The 20,307-nt window shown below is 41.8% G+C and overlaps 1 protein-coding gene across 2 annotated transcripts; it reads right to left on the bottom strand.

Annotated features, from left to right (window-relative positions):
* Positions 1 to 7,405: 7,405 nt before the first annotated feature.
* On the bottom strand, positions 7,406 to 18,793 carry pitx1 (paired-like homeodomain 1). 2 transcript variants are annotated; one of them, XM_081615746.1, is made up of 5 exons: positions 18,634 to 18,793; positions 18,045 to 18,099; positions 12,060 to 12,209; positions 11,187 to 11,389; positions 7,406 to 9,018 (listed from the first exon to the last, which is right to left on the bottom strand). In XM_081615746.1, exons 2-5 carry the CDS (start codon positions 18,088 to 18,090, stop codon positions 8,470 to 8,472), a joined length of 948 nt encoding a protein of 315 aa, XP_081471872.1. In that variant the 5' UTR covers positions 18,091 to 18,099; positions 18,634 to 18,793; the 3' UTR covers positions 7,406 to 8,469. The 2 variants fall into 2 exon arrangements, with proteins under 2 accessions (XP_081471872.1, XP_081471873.1); XM_081615747.1 differs by lacking the exon at positions 12,060 to 12,209.
* Between the last annotated feature and the right edge of the window lie 1,514 nt (positions 18,794 to 20,307).

The following is a 20,307-nucleotide window of genomic DNA, read 5'->3' as shown; positions in this document are numbered from 1 at the left end:
TCTACACCAGCTGGTTCTACACCACCTGGTTCTACACCAGCTGGATCTACACCAGCTGGTTCTACACCACCTGGTTCTACACCAGCTGGTTCTACACCACCCAGACCTACACCACCTAGACCTACACCACCTGGTTCTACACCAGCTGGTTCTACACCAGCTGGTTCTACACCAGCTGGTTCTACACCACCCAGACCTACACCACCTAGATCTACACCACCTGGTTCTACACCAGCTGGTTCTACACCACCTGGTTCTACACCACCTGGTTCTACACCAGCTGGATCTACACCAGCTGGTTCTACACCACCTGGTTCTACACCAGCTGGTTCTACACCACCCAGACCTACACCACCTAGACCTACACCACCTGGTTCTACACCAGCTGGTTCTACACCACCCAGACCTACACCACCTGGTTCTGCACCACCTGGTTCTACACCACCTGGTTCTACACCACCTGGTTCTACACCAGCTGGATCTACACCAGCTGGTTCTACACCAGCTGGTTCTACACCACCCAGACCTACACCACCTAGATCTACACCACCTGGTTCTACACCAGCTGGTTCTACACCACCTGGTTCTACACCACCTGGTTCTACACCACCTGGTTCTACACCAGCTGGTTCTACACCACCCAGACCTACACCACCTAGATCTACACCACCTGGTTCTACACCAGCTGGATCTACACCACCTGGTTCTACACCACCTGGACTACACCACCTGGTTCTACACCAGCTGGATCTACACCAGCTGGTTCTACACCACCCAGACCTACACCACCTGGTTCTACACCACCTAGATCTACACCACCTGGTTCTACACCAGCTGGATCTACACCACCTGGTTCTACACCACCTGGTTCTACACCACCTGGTTCTACACCAGCTGGATCTACACCAGCTGGTTCTACACCACCTGGTTCTACACCAGCTGGTTCTACACCACCCAGACCTACACCACCTGGTTCTACACCAGCTGGTTCTACACCACCCAGACCTACACCACCTGGTTCTACACCAGCTGGTTCTACACCACCTGGTTCTACACCAGCTGGTTCTACACCACCCAGACCTACACCACCTAGATCTACACCACCTGGTTCTACACCAGCTGGATCTACACCACCTGGTTCTACACCACCTGGTTCTACACCAGCTGGATCTACACCAGCTGGTTCTACACCACCTGGTTCTACACCAGCTGGTTCTACACCACCCAGACCTACACCACCTGGTTCTACACCACCTAGATCTACACCACCTGGTTCTACACCACCTAGATCTACACCACCTGGTTCTACACCAGCTGGATCTACACCACCTGGTTCTACACCACCTGGTTCTACACCACCTGGTTCTACACCAGCTGGATCTACACCAGCTGGTTCTACACCACCTGGTTCTACACCAGCTGGTTCTACACCACCCAGACCTACACCACCTGGTTCTACACCAGCTGGTTCTACACCACCCAGACCTACACCACCTGGTTCTACACCACCTAGATCTACACCACCTGGTTCTACACCAGCTGGATCTACACCACCTGGTTCTACACCACCTGGTTCTACACCACCTGGTTCTACACCACCTGGTTCTACACCAGCTGGATCTACACCAGCTGGTTCTACACCACCTGGTTCTACACCAGCTGGTTCTACACCACCCAGACCTACACCACCTGGTTCTACACCAGCTGGTTCTACACCACCTGGTTCTACACCAGCTGGTTCTACACCACCTGGTTCTACACCAGCTGGATCTACACCAGCTGGTTCTACACCAGCTGGATCTACACCAGCTGGTTCTACACCACCTGGTTCTACACCAGCTGGTTCTACACCACCCAGACCTACACCACCTGGTTCTACACCAGCTGGATCTACACCACCTGGTTCTACACCAGCTGGATCTACACCACCTGGTTCTACACCACCTAGATCTACACCACCTGGTTCTACACCAGCTGGATCTACATAATCTAGTTCTAAGGTTGATGTTCAGATTGTTTTTGCTGCATTTTACTGATAAAAACTGAAATAAATGTATCTTTTTTCTATCAAAGCTAAATGCATGTTGCCGTTGCTGTTGCCGTTGCTGGAAACAGCAACAGCAACAGCAACTGTTTCTACAAGTTATTGACCTGCAGAATATGTTATTTTTGTGTGTGTATTATTTTCTCATCTGTTCCTGTTCTGCTGCATTTTGTCTCACAATCAGCAGATGAAAGTTTGCCGTGAAGCTCCTGCTGCTCTTCACTGCTCCAGTTTTCAGCCTGTTGCGTCTGCAGGAATGTGCTGAACAAGACGTCCGCCTTGATGCTGCTCCCCTGGAGGAGCCGCCCTGACAGCCGCTGGCGCTGCGCCATCACAGGATGACAGAATCTGATCTCTCCATCGTGTTTGCACAGCGCTGCTCACTGAGCCGCAGGAACGAAGCTGCAGCCTGTCAGCCGCTGCGCTCATCACACAAACTCGTTTTACTCTGTAGGGGAAAAGTTTTTATCTGCTGGAGGAAAACACAGAAATGAGACAGAAAAGATGATTTTTCCCAGTAAGCTGATAGGATGGGTAGCTGTGTCTTTTAGCTGGCTGATCATTTTCTGACTGTTTGACTTGGAAACATGTTTTAATCCTCCAGCATGTTGAGCCTGCAGCAACACCTTCACTCTGATACATCAGGCATAATGTTCCTTATAACATCACTTTCTTTAATTTCCTACATTTATCTGCAGTTTCTGATCTGATGTTTTTAATGATCTTGTGTTGAATGAACGTGATAAAACCAGATCAGCGATCCGCCCACGGCCCTCTGATCCCTAAATGACGGCCATGTCGGCTTCGTCAGGTGCTGCAGCTCAAACTCAGAGCTGGACGGAGTCACAACGTTTTCTTATGACACATTTAATTACAGTGATTCATCTGCTGCTCTCAGGTTCTCAACTGCAAACTTCTGTTTTCAAATATAACCATCAGATTCATAAATTAGAGGGTAAAATAGCTGCACAGGCTAAATGTTGGTTCATTAAATCATCTGGTGCTGCATCATGTCAGCTGAGGGAACAACCATCATAAAACACAACACCAACTTACCGCACTGAATTATCTGTTTCCATTCATTCACTTTGTGCAACAACTCAGACCTGAAACTTCTAATCACCGGAGAAGATTCATTTCTGCTTGGATTAGGAATAAATCTGTGGAGCTTCTATTCAGATTACACTGCAAAAACACAAAACCTCACCAAGTGGTTTGTTTTAGTTTCTACCTTAGTTCACATAAAACTAAAATAACTTTTCTGCAACACATATAAATAATTCCTGAATATTGATTTAGCAGATTTTCCACTTATAAGATATTTGTTCCATTTTATAAGTGAAATAATCTTCCAGTGGTATGTTTTAAATCAATATTAAGGAATTATTGACTTTAAAAAAAAGCTTCTTTATGTTGATGAAAAATTAATGTAAGTTAATTTTGTGGTATTTCAAGTAAACTAAGATTTACAGTAGGAACAAGATTTAAAATACTTGGTAGGATTTTGTTTTACAGTGTAGATAAAATTATTAGGAGTGTCTCAATGCAACGTTTCACTTCTGATACGACATCAGTATCATACTTTTATTACATATTTTGTAAAGGAGTGTAAGAAGTGATTATGAATCATCTGATCCTTTTATTATAAACGAGTCTGTGTGGGACAGAAATCCTGGGCCGGACTAGATGCTGGAGTGGACTGATTCCATCAGAGATTTAAGATGCAGGTCGATATCCGATATTTAATATCGATATCGGATCGATACTCTCAGTTATTACAATTTATTATAGCGTCCAGATAGCCCAGTAGTGGCGCCCCCTACAGGCTGCACGTTTGACACCTTTATGTAGAAAATGAGCTGAAATCTCGTAGCTTTGATTTAAATCGGTTTGTGTTTCAGTTCAACGTTTGTTCAAGGAAAATGGAGAGAATCTGAATCTGGAAACAGAAAGAATTGGTCAGGATCTGGATGCAGAGACTTAAGCAGCAGCAGCAGCAGCAGCAGCAGCTGCAGCAGGTCCTCTGCAGCAGCTGCAGCAGCAGAGGTACTCTGCAGCAGCAGCAGCAGCATCAGGTCCTCTGCAGCAGCTGCAGCAGCAGAGGTACTCTGCAGCAGCAGCAGCAGCATCAGGTCCTCTGCAGCAGCAGCTGCAGCAGCAGCAGCTGCAGCAGCTGTGGGAGGCCTTTTGTTTCTGCAGATCTTGTCTGTTAATCAGTTTTCTCTCACTGGGCAGAGGAACAAATGTCAGCCGGAGAGATGAAGCATTTTTCTAACAGCTCAAAGTAAAAACGCCTCCCATGAAGTCACAATGAATGAAAACCTGAGAGACGTCAACGTGGCGTCTGATGTGTTGGGAAGGAAATGATCCGGCCTTTCTTTAGCTTGTTCACTAAATTTAACAGAAAAAGTTGAATATTTTTATCACACGATGAAGAATCAACACAGAGGATTCACGGTGAAAAACAGCTGCAGAGAAAAACAGAATCGATTTCGTCCAACTTCACTTCCCAGAAACATTTTCAGTAACTCATGTCATCGTCCACTTCCTGAAAAACATCCAGTAATTAGTTTCAGACGCTGCAGAACGCTGACCTGATTTTATCACTAATATTTAATACTATTATGTGTTTTCATCTGTGGAGGTCGTCCTGACTGGAGCAATAATCGATTCTGGGTCAATAAGGTCATTTGGTTTTTCCCAGCAGAAAAACTCAAACTTTATTCAGTCAGAACAGTTTTTGAGTTTAATGTGTAACTTTTAGGCAAAATTATGTGATAAATATACAGAATGATTTTCAGGACATCTCTTTAAAGCAGCAGTGTGTAACTTTTATAAAAACTGTTTTCAATATTTTTCAATGTGTCTCCATGTCGGGACAGTTTGAGACAGAATCTATGAAAACATCAAACTTCCATGTTTTCTCCCAGTGCTACCTAGAAACAGCCAATCAGAGCCAGGAGGCGGGTCTTAGCGCTGTCAATCACTCCCCCTTTGCTCTCTGCTATGCTGCAGCTAGCATAGCCTGCTGTAAATTGTAAAGCTAGTTAGCATAGCCACTGGTGATGGCAGATAAACTGTTTTCCTTTAACGGTAAGCTGTTTCTCCTCCATTAGCACATTTAGCAGTGAGTACATGAGCTTGATTGACAGCGCTAAGCCCCGCCTCCTGGCTCTGATTGGCTGTTTTTGGTTAATTTCTTCAGACAGTAATATTAGCTCATGGAGGAGATCCATCTGCTCTCAGATTATCTGTCTCATAACAAACTGTCACAACATGATGTGACAGTTTGGAGCTTTTATTTTGAAAAGGCACTGAGAGATGATTCTGGACAAACATGGCGGATGCAGCGTCAGCTCCGTCTGATTTAAAGGAAACCGTCAGCTACAGTGTGATGATTATGCTACATGCTAAGTAGCTACAAAGCTAACAGTCACAACTTCAGTGAATCTCCGGCTGTTCAAGTTAAAACCTGCAGATTTTAAATGCAGCATATCTAAAATATTCAGAAGACAATGCATCATGGGAAACTGTAATATTTATGACATTGGGTAGCCAATCAGCGCTCATGTTGCTTTGTGCTGATTGGCTGTAGCTCCAGGGCGGAGAGCAGCTTCTACTGTAGAGCTCAGAGGCTTAAACTGCAGAAATGGTTCTGTTAGGATTAATACCAGTAAATATAGGTATTATATTTATCTATATGGATCAAACACACACAGATAGTTTGATCTATGTGTGTTTTCAGAAGGAAAGGTTTGGTGTCGATTGTTTCTCAGTAACTGATTCTGACCGGCTGAGTTAAACCAAAGTACCGGTTCGCTAACTTCCAGATTGACTTGTTTTAACCGGGCCGTTTTTAGAGTGTCACCCAGGTAACACATCCAGTGACCAATCCTGTTCCTCCAGATTCCCTGCAGGCTTTAGATATTATATTTACCTCACCTGATCCAAAGCGATTCATTACTAAACCACTTTCAATATTATTATCGGTTTAAGAGTTTGAACTGGAGCATGCAACACTTTATACCAGATTATCACCAAGTATGTTTGATTTTAGTTGTATTTATTTATTTATTGGTTAGTTCAGTTTAGAATTGCGCTGATATTTGTATCCATAAATGCGCAGTTTTTGCACCATTATAATTCTATTTTCTTCTATTCTATGCTTCGGGGGTTGTGGGGATTTCCCAACCAGAGAAAAACTGTTCAAATATTTACCAGGTATAAAGCAGCGCTGAACTTTGCCCTGCGTGTGCGCGTGCGCGTCCGCGCCTCGTTTACAGCCGCAATCAGGAAAACTATTGGAGACGTTTTACGACAGTTTGCGCGTTTTGTTTTTGTTGCGAATCACCGCAGCGCGGCGCAGCGCAGCGCGGCGCGGCGCGGCGCGGCGCGGCGCGGCGCGTCCTGCTGCCACAGGATTTCTAATCAAAGCCCAGAGCTGCAATTACAGGCCATGCGCGTGCGCGCCTTAAATAAACGCGGCGCGTGCACGCGGGCGCGCCCTGGAGAAGCATTTCTGATGATGCGCGCCGCCGATGGTCTGACTTGTGAACAGCTAAAGATTCATATTTACAAAACTTGAATAAATACCAGATAAACAGAAACGGTCCATTTTAAACTTTCCTGCTAAATTATGACAAATAAATAAATAAAATGATATGAAAATTTGAAATGAGGAAAACGAAGCTCGTCCGATCAAACACGGAAAAACAAACAATGAGTGAAAAGAAACGAAGTGAGATCAGAAGGAAACAACTTCCGGCTGTTTATGAATGAAAAGGTTAAAATTTCACGACATAAATTAAATTAATGTTTGAGGTCAAAACTAATAGAAAAAAGATTTGAATCTGATCAAAACCCACCGAGATCTGAGCAGCACGGAAAATAAAAGTTCATTCTTAGGATCAGAAATATTATGTTTGATTAAAAGTTTTAATAATAAAACTAAATATATTTTATAAACAGCAACACTATAATAGTGACATTTTAAATCATTTGTGTTTAATAATGAATTCTGATCATATTTCAGGGTTTTATTAAAGCCTCTAATCCCAATCCTTCAGATTACCTATCAGGTTAAACACTAATATCAGTCTAATGGCTGTAATATAGATAATACAGATATGAGGATTTCTGCAGGTGTCAGAAAAGCAGATATGATGTTGACTGAATAAACTGAGCGCTTCTGAAGGAGAACAGATTATAATCATATTTACTGATTTATTAAAACTCGCTGTTTGCATCAAACTTCAGCCTCGATGAGCAGAAAGTTTGAAAATAAATCTGAGTTAATCGATTATGAATGTAATTATTTGAAGTTGTAAAACGTTCTGATGAAGTTAAATATTTAAATGAACCTTTTTAGTTTTCTGTGGATTTATTCAGACACACATGTTACATTAAACATGAGAACTTTGGATCATTTTATAAACAGTTCAGGCGAAACATTCTTACATTAAATCACGTCAAGTTAAACATTGTTGTTGTTTTTTTCGTTCATTTGAGCAAATAAAAAGAGAAGCAGTCGGTGGCAAAAAGCACAAAGAAGCGTTTATAAAATATGTACAATAAAGTCAAGATTTCTTCTTTTTTCACCTTTATGGTTTCAGTATCTTTAACGTGAATTATTTTTGTTTTTTAGTTATTAATCCCTCTTCGGGGTTCCGGTCATTTCACCCTCCGCTATTTTCTGTCTTTTTATTTTATTTTTTTTTACTGAAAATCTCGGTACAAAAACGAACAAAGAGCAAAACTTGTGGTTCCATTTCGTACCTGTCATTTCAAAATGAATTATTTTGCTCCTTCATCATTTCCTACGAAATTGAACCGGAAGGGATGCCGGTCATTTCGCGGTTCCGTAGTTATTATTATTATCATTATTATTATTATTATTATTATTATTATTATTATTATTATTATTATTATTATTATTATGATCAGCTCCGATGTTTTTGGGCGCCATTAGTTTTTTTTTTAGGTACGAAATAGAACCACCTGCAGATCAGTTTCTGCTCATCAGAAACGAAACGGATGAAAAAAATGTCCATAAAATATCAGCTGATCAAATGAAATAATTTGAGTATTTTTTTTTATGATTCTTTGTTTTTGAATAGTTTAAGTGCGTCGCTACGAAATGGAAGTAAGGAGGAGCGAAATGGAGCCACCAAGCAGCCCAACCAGTACCGGAACCAGAATCCCAGTTTGTGTTTGTATGTACAGTTAAATATGTACAGTGCAGCAATGTAACGTCTTCATTGTCGAGAAAAGCTCCAGGAACCCGGATGTTTCATCGGTAAACTTGTAACCCGCATAATCCATTTTTTCTCTTAAGGAAAAAATGACCGCAGGGATCCAGGCCGGTTCGGTTGTTGGTTCGGGGTGAGATGCGGATCCTGCGGGTCGGTTCGGGGCCCCGCGGCCCGTCAGCTGTTGTACTGGCAGGCGTTGAGGCTGGAGCCGGGGCTCTGCAGGCCGCTGTATCCGAACGTGGGGTGCTGTTTGGACTTGAGTCTTAGGGTGGCCAGGCTGGAGTTACACGTGTCCCGGTAAACGCTGTACGGCGAGCCGGGAGGGCCATACGGACACGCGGAGGACGACATGGCCGAGTTGATGCCGGAGGTTCCGATGCCGTTCAGGTTGCTGATGTTGTTGAGGCCCGGGGCCGGCATGCCGGGCACGGCGGAGTGGCCCATGCCGGACGCCATACTCATGGAGGAGATGGAGTTCGGGGCGGAGAACATGGACTGCGAGGTGAGCGGACTCATGGAGTTGAAGAAGGTGAAGTTCTTGGTGGACAGCGGCGCCGGGGCCAGGCCCTTGTTGGTCCAGTTGTTGTAGGTGTAGGTCGGGTACATGTCTTCGTAGGGCTGCATGAGGCCGCTGAACTGCGGCAGGTAGCTGTTCTTACACAGGTCCATCTGCTGGTTCCGCTCCCGCTTCCTCCACTTGGCCCGGCGGTTTTTGAACCACACCTGGAAGGTAAACACTGCGTCACTACGGCGCACACCCGGAGGCTGCCAGCCACACTATTCAGCTCCAGTCTGCTCACCGTCATGGCGCCAAATCACATTTATAATTATTATAAAATCCTGATTCATGTCAACATCCGAGTCTAATTATAATACAGATTAAAGATTCATGCAGATTATAGTTTATGATGCAGGAACTTTGATCAGGAAAATAATTTAATGCATTTAGATTTTAGAAACTTTTATTCACTTTTTAAAATAAAATGAAAATATAAGTTTAGTTTGTGTTATTGTGAAGAGTGTAAGAAATAAAACAATTCACTGCAGCGAAATTATTTAATAACAATAATAACAATAACAATAATAATAATAATAATAATAATAATAATAATAATAATAATAATAACAATAACAATAATAATAATAATAATAATAATAATAATAATAATAATAATAATAATAATAACAATAATAATAATAATAATAATAATGTTTTCTCATCAGTTTATCTTCCTGTCCTTATCGTGGGTTTTCCCCACGCAGCTGCTTTAACTCCCGTGGGTCCGTGAACGTTACATGAACATTTTATATCTTATGGAGCTTTTATCAGTTTTTTTAAGTGTATATCTTTTTATTAAATAAATATGACAAATGCGTTGAACTTTTTTAAAATCGCTTTGCAATAATTTATTTCTGAACAAAAAAAAAACAATTTATCGTTTTTCCAAATTAATTTTAGTTAATATTCCTGAGGTTGAATAATAATAATAAAAAATCTAAATCTGTTTAATACATTCTACATAAATACTGAAGTTATTCTACGTCATTTTAATTATTTTCTGAAACGCGAAACATAATTTTTTTTTTTGTCAATTAAAAAACACAAAATGATTTAAATTAAACTCCTGGTTGCATCGATTCCAGAAGCTGTTACAGAAAAAACATAGTTAAAAATCTAATCATATAAAATCAAAAGGATCGAAACAAAAACAGTTTGAATGAAAACACGCAGTTTGATCCGCAGCTGTTTGCGCCACTTTAACTTTTATTTGAAGCTCCGACGGAGTCGCTGCACGTTTACATTCAATATCAAATGAAAGCGTCACTAATGCGATCTGTGCTTCGAGTTTATTTGAATAAAACCTGCAGGTGGGAGCGAGGAGGACCGCGCCAAGCCGCGCCGCGCACCGCCACGCACCGCCACGCCGCGCGCCGCGCTGCCACTTTGCGGAATCGTTTTTAATTCATAACTGAAACAGTTTAAGCGGCTCCGTCCGATGAAGAGGATTTATCACCTCAATCATCTCCAGAAGCTGCATCAGAAAAACTGAAGGAGAAAACAAAGCGACCAGAAGCGATTAAAATAAATTAGATTCCGTTTATCTGACCTGCAGCCACTTAGTGGTGCAATAATTCAAAATGTCACTTTTACAGAACAGAAATATCTTTTTATTTTTTATAAAGTCCAAAGACAGAAAACTGAGGCTGGAAGCTGATTGTCTCCTTCAAGAGTCTGAACTCTGAGGAAATCAAACCGTTTTGCTTGCACGCACGTTTCTCATAACCGACGAGTTTATTTCAGAGAAACACGCACGTGGCTGCGCGGGAACACGAGCCAACGTCCACGAGAAGCCGCAAAACACGCAAATTAAAACCCATGGAAAGGAAAAGTTAAGTGTGTTCTGGTGTCATTAAGTCTAAAGTTTGTGATGAAACGGAAACAAAGATCCAAACTGGATCCAATGCAGATCTAATAAACATTTACAAAAAGTCAACAAGCCTCGTTTTTAAGTTTAATGTTTGGTCCTGATGTTTATTTGTGGAAAATCAAAGTGACAGTTTTGGATGTTTAAATCATTTTCATAATTCCGGGTTTTCATTAAATCGCGTTTGATGCGAAACTTTTGACATGAAGTTTGTTCAGAGCCGCAAATCCTTCAGAAAAAAGCGGAACAATAAAATCCTTCAGCCTCATAAAGGTCAAACTATTTGACCCAGAATATAAATAATAGAGCATAAACTTCACTAACGCTGCCGCCATAAAAATAGAAGGAAATACTTTAAATCCTGACAAAAACAAAGAGCCTCGAGTTATTTTTCTGATTTAAATTAAATAAGATTGATTAATGAAATTGTTGGACGTGTTTCCAACATGGCGCCGGGCCTCTTACCCGCACTCTGGCCTCCGTCAGGTTGGTCCAGACGGCGATCTCCTCCCTGGTGCTCATGTCCGGGTAGCGGTTCCTCTGGAAGGTGGCCTCCAGCTCCTGCAGCTGCTGGCTGGTGAAGTGGGTCCGCTGCCGCCGCTGCTTCTTCTTCTTCGGGTCGTCGGCGCTGCCGTCATCGCTGCGGTGCTCCGCGCTGCGCTCCTTCTCTGCGGGAAACAGAAACCAGCGGTGCGGTGAAGACGTGCGGCGCGGCGCGGCGCGGTTCAGCTCACGCAGCTCACGCGACCTGGTCAAACGTTTCACACGCGGATTCAGTTTCCAACTTGCAAAACAGCGACAGGTTTAAACTGAGCGGAGAGCGGAGAGCCTGAGGTCAGACATTTGCAAGTATTTTCATAAAATCCCTCAGCAGAGAGAGAAAAGCAAATATTCACACATTTACAACCGATTCTGTTCCCACTGAGGATCTTTACGACATCAGGCCGCTGTTATCTGAGGGGATCAGTTGGAGAAAACACACATCTAAACCCCAAAGTTACATTTTCCACTAAAACTCGTAAATAAATCAGTGAACTTCAGCTGGGAGTTTGTTTCTGCGTTTGGGTTCAGATTGATGGTATTTGTCTCATTGTCTGACCGCAGGCCAGGCTCCGCACATTTTCCGTGACCCAGTCCGGGATCCGGCCCGGTGATTGGCTCCGGCAGCGCAGAACAAGAACAGAACAGATCTGGGCTGAAGCTGAACCTCTGAGTTCTGCTGGTGCGTAAATGAACGTCCCGCTGCGGATTTCTCTGCTTTTTACGCACCAACATGGTTTCCGCTGAATAAAAAGTGGATTTTACAGGAAGAGTCTGAATCCGTCCGGCGGTATCTACCTGCCAGCTCCGCGTCTGAGGACTCGCTGCTTGAGTTCTCTAAAGCTTCCCGGCCGGCCTCTGCTGGTCTCTGTAAATGAAACGCGGCGGCCACGTCACGGGGCGGCGCGGCTCTCACGGCCTCCGAGATTCTGTCCAAATTCATGCCACCTTAAAGAGAAGGATGCGGGACAGTGAGAAACTGGGTGAGTCCTGCTCTGCAGCAGCTGCGACACCGAAGATCCAGAATCACCGCGACATGAGCGGCGCGGCCACGCGGAGGGTTTCCACCACAGGTTCGATTCCCCAAAACCCACAAAGTTTCTGTAGAGGTGAAGCAACGCGAGGCATCAGGCAGCGGTCCGGTCCGGTCCGGTCTGCAGCAGCGCCGCTGTGCTGTGCGCTCTGACCGACTCGGAGCTCCGACTGTCAGGCAGCAGATCCTCCTCCTGCCGCTCGGAACCTCCCAGACCGACAGTCCAACCCACCGAACCTGCGCCGCGACGCACCCCCGCCAGCCCGGGACTATGACGTCACAGCGCCCCGCTGATGTAAAAGTCCAAACTGCTCGGCTCGTTGCTGGAAAACATTCATGAGAATCTTGGCCGCAGATTCGGTTTGGTTTTATTTTTGCTCCAACAGAAACTTTATGGATTAAAAACGGGGCGTGGCCACATGAACAAAATGATTTATGGATCAGTTTTAACAACAAATAGTAAATAAATGTTGCAACTTGTTGCTTCTCCTTCCATAAATTCATAAATAGTTGATTTTGGTATTATTAATATTTCTGCGGTGGGAGTCGGGAGCGCGCATTGTGCGCGGTTTTATTCATGTTTGCTGCGTTCCTTCATACACCTGCGTGTGTGTGTGTGTGTGTGTGTGTGTGTGTGTGTGTGTGTGTGTGTGTGTGTGTGTGTGTGTGTGTGTGTGTGTGTGTGTGTGTGTGTGTGTGTGTGAGCTGGATAAACATTTGCTGCTTCACTGTGTCCGGATGCGCTGATGGATGAAACATGAAATGATCAGAAAACCTGCTGAGATTCTGACAGCTGCTGATTATCTAAACAACCAACAACTCTCTCTGTTTCTCTCTCTCTGTGTGTGTTTCTCTCTCTCTCTGTTTCTCTCTCTCTCTCTCTTTCTCTCTCTCTCTCTCTATGTGTGTTTCTCTCTCTCTCTCACACAGCTGCTGCTCTCTCACCTTTAGATTTCTACACAGAAAAACAGCAAAAGGCCTGAATAAATTTCACGTCTCCATATTTTGAAGGAGATTTTTACTTTAATAAAATCATATTATATATACTGAAGAAAACTGGAAGTCAAAACTAAAACCTGTTTTCATTGTGTTGGTTTACATGTTGAAGTGAATGAAGTTATAGAAAACTAGAATTACAATCTAAATTAATTACATTTACTGAGGAACTGTTTTCAAAAAATATATTTTTACTGCCCTGTACTTTTGACTTGTCATTTTATTATAAAGTATTTCTGGATTTTCTTCCCACTGAATGAAAACATGTTTTAACCTGAAACTCGAGACTCAAACCTGTTAAAGTTTCTCAGGTTTTTATTGAAATTATATTTTTATTGTTGCCTGATTTTGTTATGTTTTTGTTACTTACATGAATTATTGTCATTTTGTTCCACAATTTCCACTTAACTTTATATTTTGGTTCGTCTGATGATGCTAAGTATTAGCATGATGCTAAGTACTAGCATGATGCTAACTATTAGCATCATGCTAAGGGATTTGTTCTCTTCAAAACTAAAATCTGCCCAGAATCGATAGAGAGATGAATAAAGCTGTTACATAAAATATTAAAGTACATTAATTCTTGGAAGCCATTTAAAGTTTTTGTTGCTGCTCTCTGTGTGATGATCTGCTGCTCTTGGACGCCCCCTGCTGGCCTGGATGTTCTAACCAGCAGCTCGTGTTATATCATTAATCTTCCTACTTTAATCTATTAAAAATAAAAACTGCCTGATTGCATAAAGTTTTAAAAGTTAAAGCTTCACACGTTCAATTCGACATTTATGATACAGTTTATTATAACAGAAACTTCACAATAATCAAATGTTTGTTTCCAGAATCTGATTTATTTTTAGGTTTTATGTAAAATGTAAAAATTTTTCTAGATGAAAAATATTTCATAATCCAGATTATTTTAGACAAAAATAATAATTTATCTTGATTCTTGATTTAGTTTATTGTGTCAAATGGAGGAAAGAATAAATTTATTTCTAAAATGTTTCACTCAAAGAAATAATATACAGTTTTCCTTTTGAATATCAAAAATTATGATTTTCATTTTGCACAATTCTGACTAATTAATAAAAAAGAATATAATCCGTGAAACCTGAGTTGTAGTTGCTGAGTTTGCTTATGCATCAGGCCGGCTCTTTGTTCAAAACAACCAAACCAGAAAACTATTGTTTTCACTTTAAACTCTTTAAAGTTTATGAAATTCATAGATGTGGAGATTTTATATTCAGTGAGAGTTTATGTACAGATTCTCTGTTTCTTCGATTCGTTTCATTTTTTACACCGAGATGAACAAACTTTTCGGCCTCGTTTCTCTGAATAGATCTGGAGGTCAAAGGTCACATCCTTCCTGCTGCTGCGATTGAAACGTTTCAACAGGGTCGGCTACGTTCGAGTCCAGAAAAAATGAGATTTTCAGTATTTGAGTTAATTAATAAAAGACTTTCCAGCGACAGTCGGTGGAGTCGCTCTGACTCTGGATGGTTTTTCGTTTCTGTTTTCGCTTCGGTTGGTTTGTGATTTAACGTTCAGACGAGTGGAAGCGAACGGAGCGAGTTCCTCCTGCAGGACCAACGCTCCCCTCAGCGTCTTTACTACATTCTCTCTTTGTTTCATCAGTTCGACTGGAAGCAGAGCCGGCCTGAGTCATAAAGGAGCCGAGCCGTCCCCGTAGGGAACCACTGACTTTAAAACAGAGGTTCACAGATTTGTGCTGTTTGTATTTAGTTTTAGCTTCAGTTTAATTCCTTTACTCTGGAAAATGATCATTTAAAATAACTTGACAAGCAAATCAATTCTGTTTAAAGTGGAAAAGCTTTCAGACGGACAGATCCGTGTTTTATGACCGAGCTGCTGAACTGAACACATCGAGTCGCTCCCGTTTGTGATCCTCCTGCCTCTGAACCCGGACAGTCGGCGGCGCCAGCAGAGCCTCCTGACATCAGATCCTGAAGCGCCCGGAGCACCCGGACCGGACCGGACCAGTTACTCAACATTTGGGCTCAAAGCTCCTGCCGTCCTCCAGCGTGTTTCTCTGACAGGAATCACGGCAGCGACCTGCGCAGGCCTGCCGGGACGGCTGCGCTTCAGACACGGATTTGTTACATGAACCGGAGCGGAGCGTGGTTCTGGTCACAGCAGAGGGTTAGTTGCCATTTAGCAGTGACACGTTTCCACGGCGACAGAGCGCAACATGGATCTGTTTCCAGGTTTTACTTTATTACCTGAACAATGTTTAATAAAACTGATAAATTAACACAAAACCTGCCAGAAAAATTAAAACGAGACAAAACTAACTTACAGGTAACTTTTCAGCAGTTTGCTTTAGTAAATAAGTTCATTAATATTGATGAAAAAGTTCCTCTGCAGATTATTTCACTGATAATAAAACATTTTTCTCAGGTTATAAGTGAAATAATCATCACGTTGAACTTTTTCATCAATATTAATGACTTAAACTCACTTCTTGCTGGAAGTTTTCTGTAAGTTAGTTTCTTCTGAGATATTCGCTCCATAAATCCAAACTCTTAGGATTGAGTGTTTCTGCAGTGTAAGAGTTACAGGGTTAGTGGATGTGTGGCTTAGCTTCGATCAATCCTGTGATTTGAATATCGCTCAGAGACGATGCATCATCTCTGAATCTGGAGCGTTTTGATGTTTTCTGGCTTCGCTCTGCGGCTGATCGATGGCGGTTATCTAAATACTCCAGCCTCCATCTCGCCTGCGTCCTTCTGCTCCACTTCTGCGTGTGATGGATGAGTTAAAAAGCCTCCCATCCGGCAGGACAGGTTAAAGGTCCAGCAGCAGCGCAAACATTCATACGTTTTTCTCTCTCCTGTCCATGATGTAAAAATAAAGTGTGTGAGCCTCATTAATCACAGAGCAAACACACGGAGGGAATAAAAGTGCTGTTTTTTCCCCTGCAGCTGGAAAACAAAGCAGATTGAAAGCGAGACCAGCAGCGGAGATGAAACTGGAGCCGCTGGGTAACTGGAGAAGCGCCGGGCAGATTATCGCCGTGGTGACGGTTCCCCTGCGTGGGCCGAGGCCCGTTTGACCTCCGACTCTGACATCCAAACAGCTTAAGAACAACCGCTAATGAGCAGAAAACACACAGAAATCCCACCGAGGCTGATGGAGCCGATAAAATCATTCAGAACCAGCAGAACGTCCACAACCAGCCGGGCCGGCCTGAGGCATAAGCAACCGCAGCCGCTGCTCAGCTTTCACAAGAAAACTAAACTCTGTCAGGTCTTCCTGTTTAAAATAGTTTTACAACTTATGGGGAAAGTTTAATAAAGTCTGAACTTTATTACATTATCAGTGAAATCAGCAGTGGAAACGAGACGTTTTCTGAAATATTCTGGACTTTTCTCTGCACAGCAGCCGTATATTTATTAGAAACAAAAACATTAACTTTAGTTTACTGGAATGTTTGAGGTCAAAAATCTCTCAAAGAATATTAGAAATCTATAAAATCTTTAAGAATTGTTCCTTCATTTTTCTGAAAGGCAGCAAATTTTGACATTTAAAATAAATGTGAACTTTAAATGCCGGCCCAAAGTATCAGCGATCTACGTGTTGCTTTGGTTCCTCCAGGCCAGCAGGGGGACCCCCAGGCTGCGTCTCCGTGCTTTGTGTTCAAGTTGATCAACTTCTTAAAATGAAAAATATGAAGTCGTTTCAAGCAGTAAAACCATCCAACCATTTTCTAACACCTTGACCCTTAATGGGGTCAGGAGCTGCTGCTGCCTCAGCGAGACGGAGGTCAGCAGGACAGGACACCTGGACAGGTGACCTGGACAGGTCACCTGGACAGGACACCTGGACAGGTCACCTGGACAGGTCACCTGGACAGGTCAGCTGGACAGGTCACCTGTCTGTCGCAGGCAGTAAAACCAGTAAAGTCATAAATTAATTATATTGTTTCCGTTTAATATTTTTTGTCAGCCTGCAAATAAACAAAAATATTTTGGGGGTTTCTGTCATTTTTAGTTTAACCTTTAAACTAAAACGTAGTTTTATTGTTTGTGTGAATAAACAATAAACTGTTAATGATTTTACTGCCGCTTCAGAGACACATTTACACAAAACATCAAATCTATTTTTCTTTTCACCTGCAGGTTAAACAGAATCCATGTGATCATTTCGGTTTTTTACTTCAGCTTGTTTCAAACTAAATATTTAGAAATGAAGCCGCGCGCCACGTCACGTTTCCTGCCGTTTATTTTCATTATTATTATTAAATTTAAAATAATTTTCATTGATTCTAACAATCCGCTGACGTCGGTCCGGTTATTCTGCGGCATTAATTAACGAAACGACGCGCAGAAACGAAACTGAATTAAATTACAGTTATTATTTATCTCCATAATGTATGAAAAAATAAAAAATAAGTCGGTGTGTGAAGATGACGTCCTTCATCTGTTAGAACCAAATGTTTTATTGTTTAATTTAACAAAAATATATAAAATGTTCAAGCCTTTATGATTACAGTTTGTGTTTTTAAACATATTTAATATAGATTTTTAAATGTTTAAGTAAAAATTCATTAGAGTTAATTCCTTCACTTTAGTCATTTTCGCGCACATGAACATTTAATAATTCCGCACATTTGCGCTTTTCTGACCTCAGAAACTTATGACGCATAAACTGCGACTGAACTATGAGTTTTAATAAATGTGGATTTGTGTGTGAACTGTTTCCCAAAAGCAGAAAATGAAGATGCTGGTTCTGGTTCTTACCTGGGTCTCCGCATGGAATCCCGTTCTTGGACAGATTCAGCTCCATTCCAGATCCCTGCAAACACAGCAGCTTTTATTTCAGCGGCTTTTTCCTCACAGCTTTATTAAACATTTTCATCCTGAACCGGTTTGAAGTTTCTGAGTCTGAACATTTAAAACTGGAGCGAAAAAAACAAACAGCAGAAAGAAAGAAAGAGAAAATATTTATCGATCCGCAGCGTCGCTTCAAACGGAACCTTCATCATTTATCCAGAACCACACACACACACACACACACACACACACACACACACACACACACACACACACACACACACACACACACACACACACACACACACACACACACACACAGTTATCTGCTCCAGTAATTCTCTCTCTGTTCCTTCAGCCGAGCTGAAACAGCAGAAATGTTAAAATTTTGCCTTAATTTTCCGCACAGCCGTAAAATTCCGCTTTATTTGCGCCATGTGTTGTTATCATAATTAAAATACTGAAAGCTTAATGAACCGCTTCTTCCTGGTCTCCTTCAGGTCTATTCGTGTTTTCCTCGCAGCTCTAAAGCTCCCAGTCAGAACCAGTTACTCACCAGTTGGTTCCCAGTAGAGAGAAGAGGTGAAGGGAGGAGAAGCCTGACTGCGTCCCATGCAGGTGTTGAGTAAATCCAACAAAGCGCAGTGTGTGCGTGAGGCTGCGTGGGGCTGCGTGAGGCTGCGTGAGGCTGCGTGAGGCTGCGTGACGCTGCGTCCGCGGTGAGCGCCGCTGTGGTTTCCTCCGCGCTGCGCTGCGTCGCTTTTCTCCTCCGGCGCTGCGCTGCGCTGCACGCCTCGCCGTGACGTCACCACCCCGTCACCCTCCTCATCCTCCTGCATCTTCTTCAACCTTCATCCCGAAAAACAAAGAAGATTCGGGATGAAAACCCGTCAAACTGTTATTACGGGACAGCAACGCGAGTTAATCAGCTAAATAAATTTATACCTGCAGGTTTTTCATACTCAACTCATTTACCGTTTTTTATTTTTATTAATTCTGAATAAACTAAAGCGGCCCTCTAAGATATCTGCTATTTTATGTATTTATAATATTAATTGTCTTTAGAATTAAATTTGTTTTTGTTATATTTATGCTTTCTGATGCTCCTACGTCACATTTATTTTTGTTTTAATTTTATTACGTTATTTAACATTTTGTATTAGTTGTTGAATCTTCTGTCCTCTTATTATACTTTATGTCTAATTTATTCCCGTTCATATTTTTATGTTTAGTACTCAGATTTATTTATATTTGATTGTTTTATACATTTTATCAAACATTATAACAAACATTTATGTAAGCATGAAATGTTAACTTTGATAAATGTTATGTCTTAATATAACATTTTAAAAAATTATGTTTTACTCTCACATTTATTAGTAACTGGGTGAATTTTAGCAAATGTACAACAATAAGAATAAAAGTTTTGTGTGTTTTTAATAATTAACCAAACAGATTATTGTTTTTCTTAAAATCGTTAATAAAAAAGGTTTTTTATTTTTGTACAAGTTCAGCATGAACAGAGTTTGGTTTTTCAAATTAAACTCCGCTTTCTTTTCAATTATTGGTTCATAATTTATATCTGACTTATGTTGCTTTTAAAATTAATCAGATAAATACCAGAGCAAATGATTAATGTTTCCTAAAAAATAAAAAAGGTGAGGACAAAACAGGTTTTCCTTTTTCTTTCAGGAACCGGAAACCGAGCGGCGGGTCAGAGGTGAAGCGAGTCGGCCGCAGGAAGCCGACATCAACTCATTCATTAATAACTCAAATAAAATTAAATATGGAAGAATTATTTATTCTAAAGATAAAATCTAAAGGCTGAATAATGAATCCCAGATATTTAGCGCGTCTGAAGCAGGAAAAATGAGTTTCCATGTTCAAACTCGGGTCATTTTGGCCCTGAAGACGCCAGAGAAAATATGAAATTTGTCCCTTCTGCGCTCCTGTAGAACCGCGCCGGGAAACAGGAGCCGATTTATTTGGGCTGATAGTTTCTACCTGCAGGTCCTTTAATCCACACACTTCAGGTTTGCATTATTACAGCAGATTTAGCTAAATTAACATAATTTTTGAAAAAATTACTATAAAAGATAATTCACCTTATCGTAACTATTGGCTTATAATTGATCAAAGTTCTGCATCTTTCCAGTTTGACTGCTGTTATTCGTGTACCGACCCAGAACATCTCAGAACAAAAATGAACTGAAAAATGAATTTCTAAAGT

The sequence above is a fragment of the Poecilia reticulata genome, chromosome 14 (genome assembly GCF_904066995.2).
Source record: "Poecilia reticulata chromosome 14, P_reticulata-male-v2, whole genome shotgun sequence".
Taxonomy (NCBI): domain Eukaryota; kingdom Metazoa; phylum Chordata; class Actinopteri; order Cyprinodontiformes; family Poeciliidae; genus Poecilia; species Poecilia reticulata.
The sequence above is the reverse complement of the archived record's forward strand: the minus strand, read 5'-3'. Positions and strand labels throughout refer to the sequence as shown.

Bases quoted from the DNA above. Each gene is read 5' to 3' on its own strand.
- pitx1 (XM_081615746.1), bottom strand. From the start codon at position 18,090: ATGGAGCTGAATCTGTCCAAGAACGGGATTCCATGCGGAGACCCAG. The intron at 11,390-12,059 runs GTAGATACCGCC...TGTTTCCCGCAG, and splicing joins CTCAGACGCGGAGCTGGCAG to AGAAGGAGCGCAGCGCGGAG. The intron at 9,019-11,186 runs GTAAGAGGCCCG...TTTACCTTCCAG, and splicing joins TGACGGAGGCCAGAGTGCGG to GTGTGGTTCAAAAACCGCCG.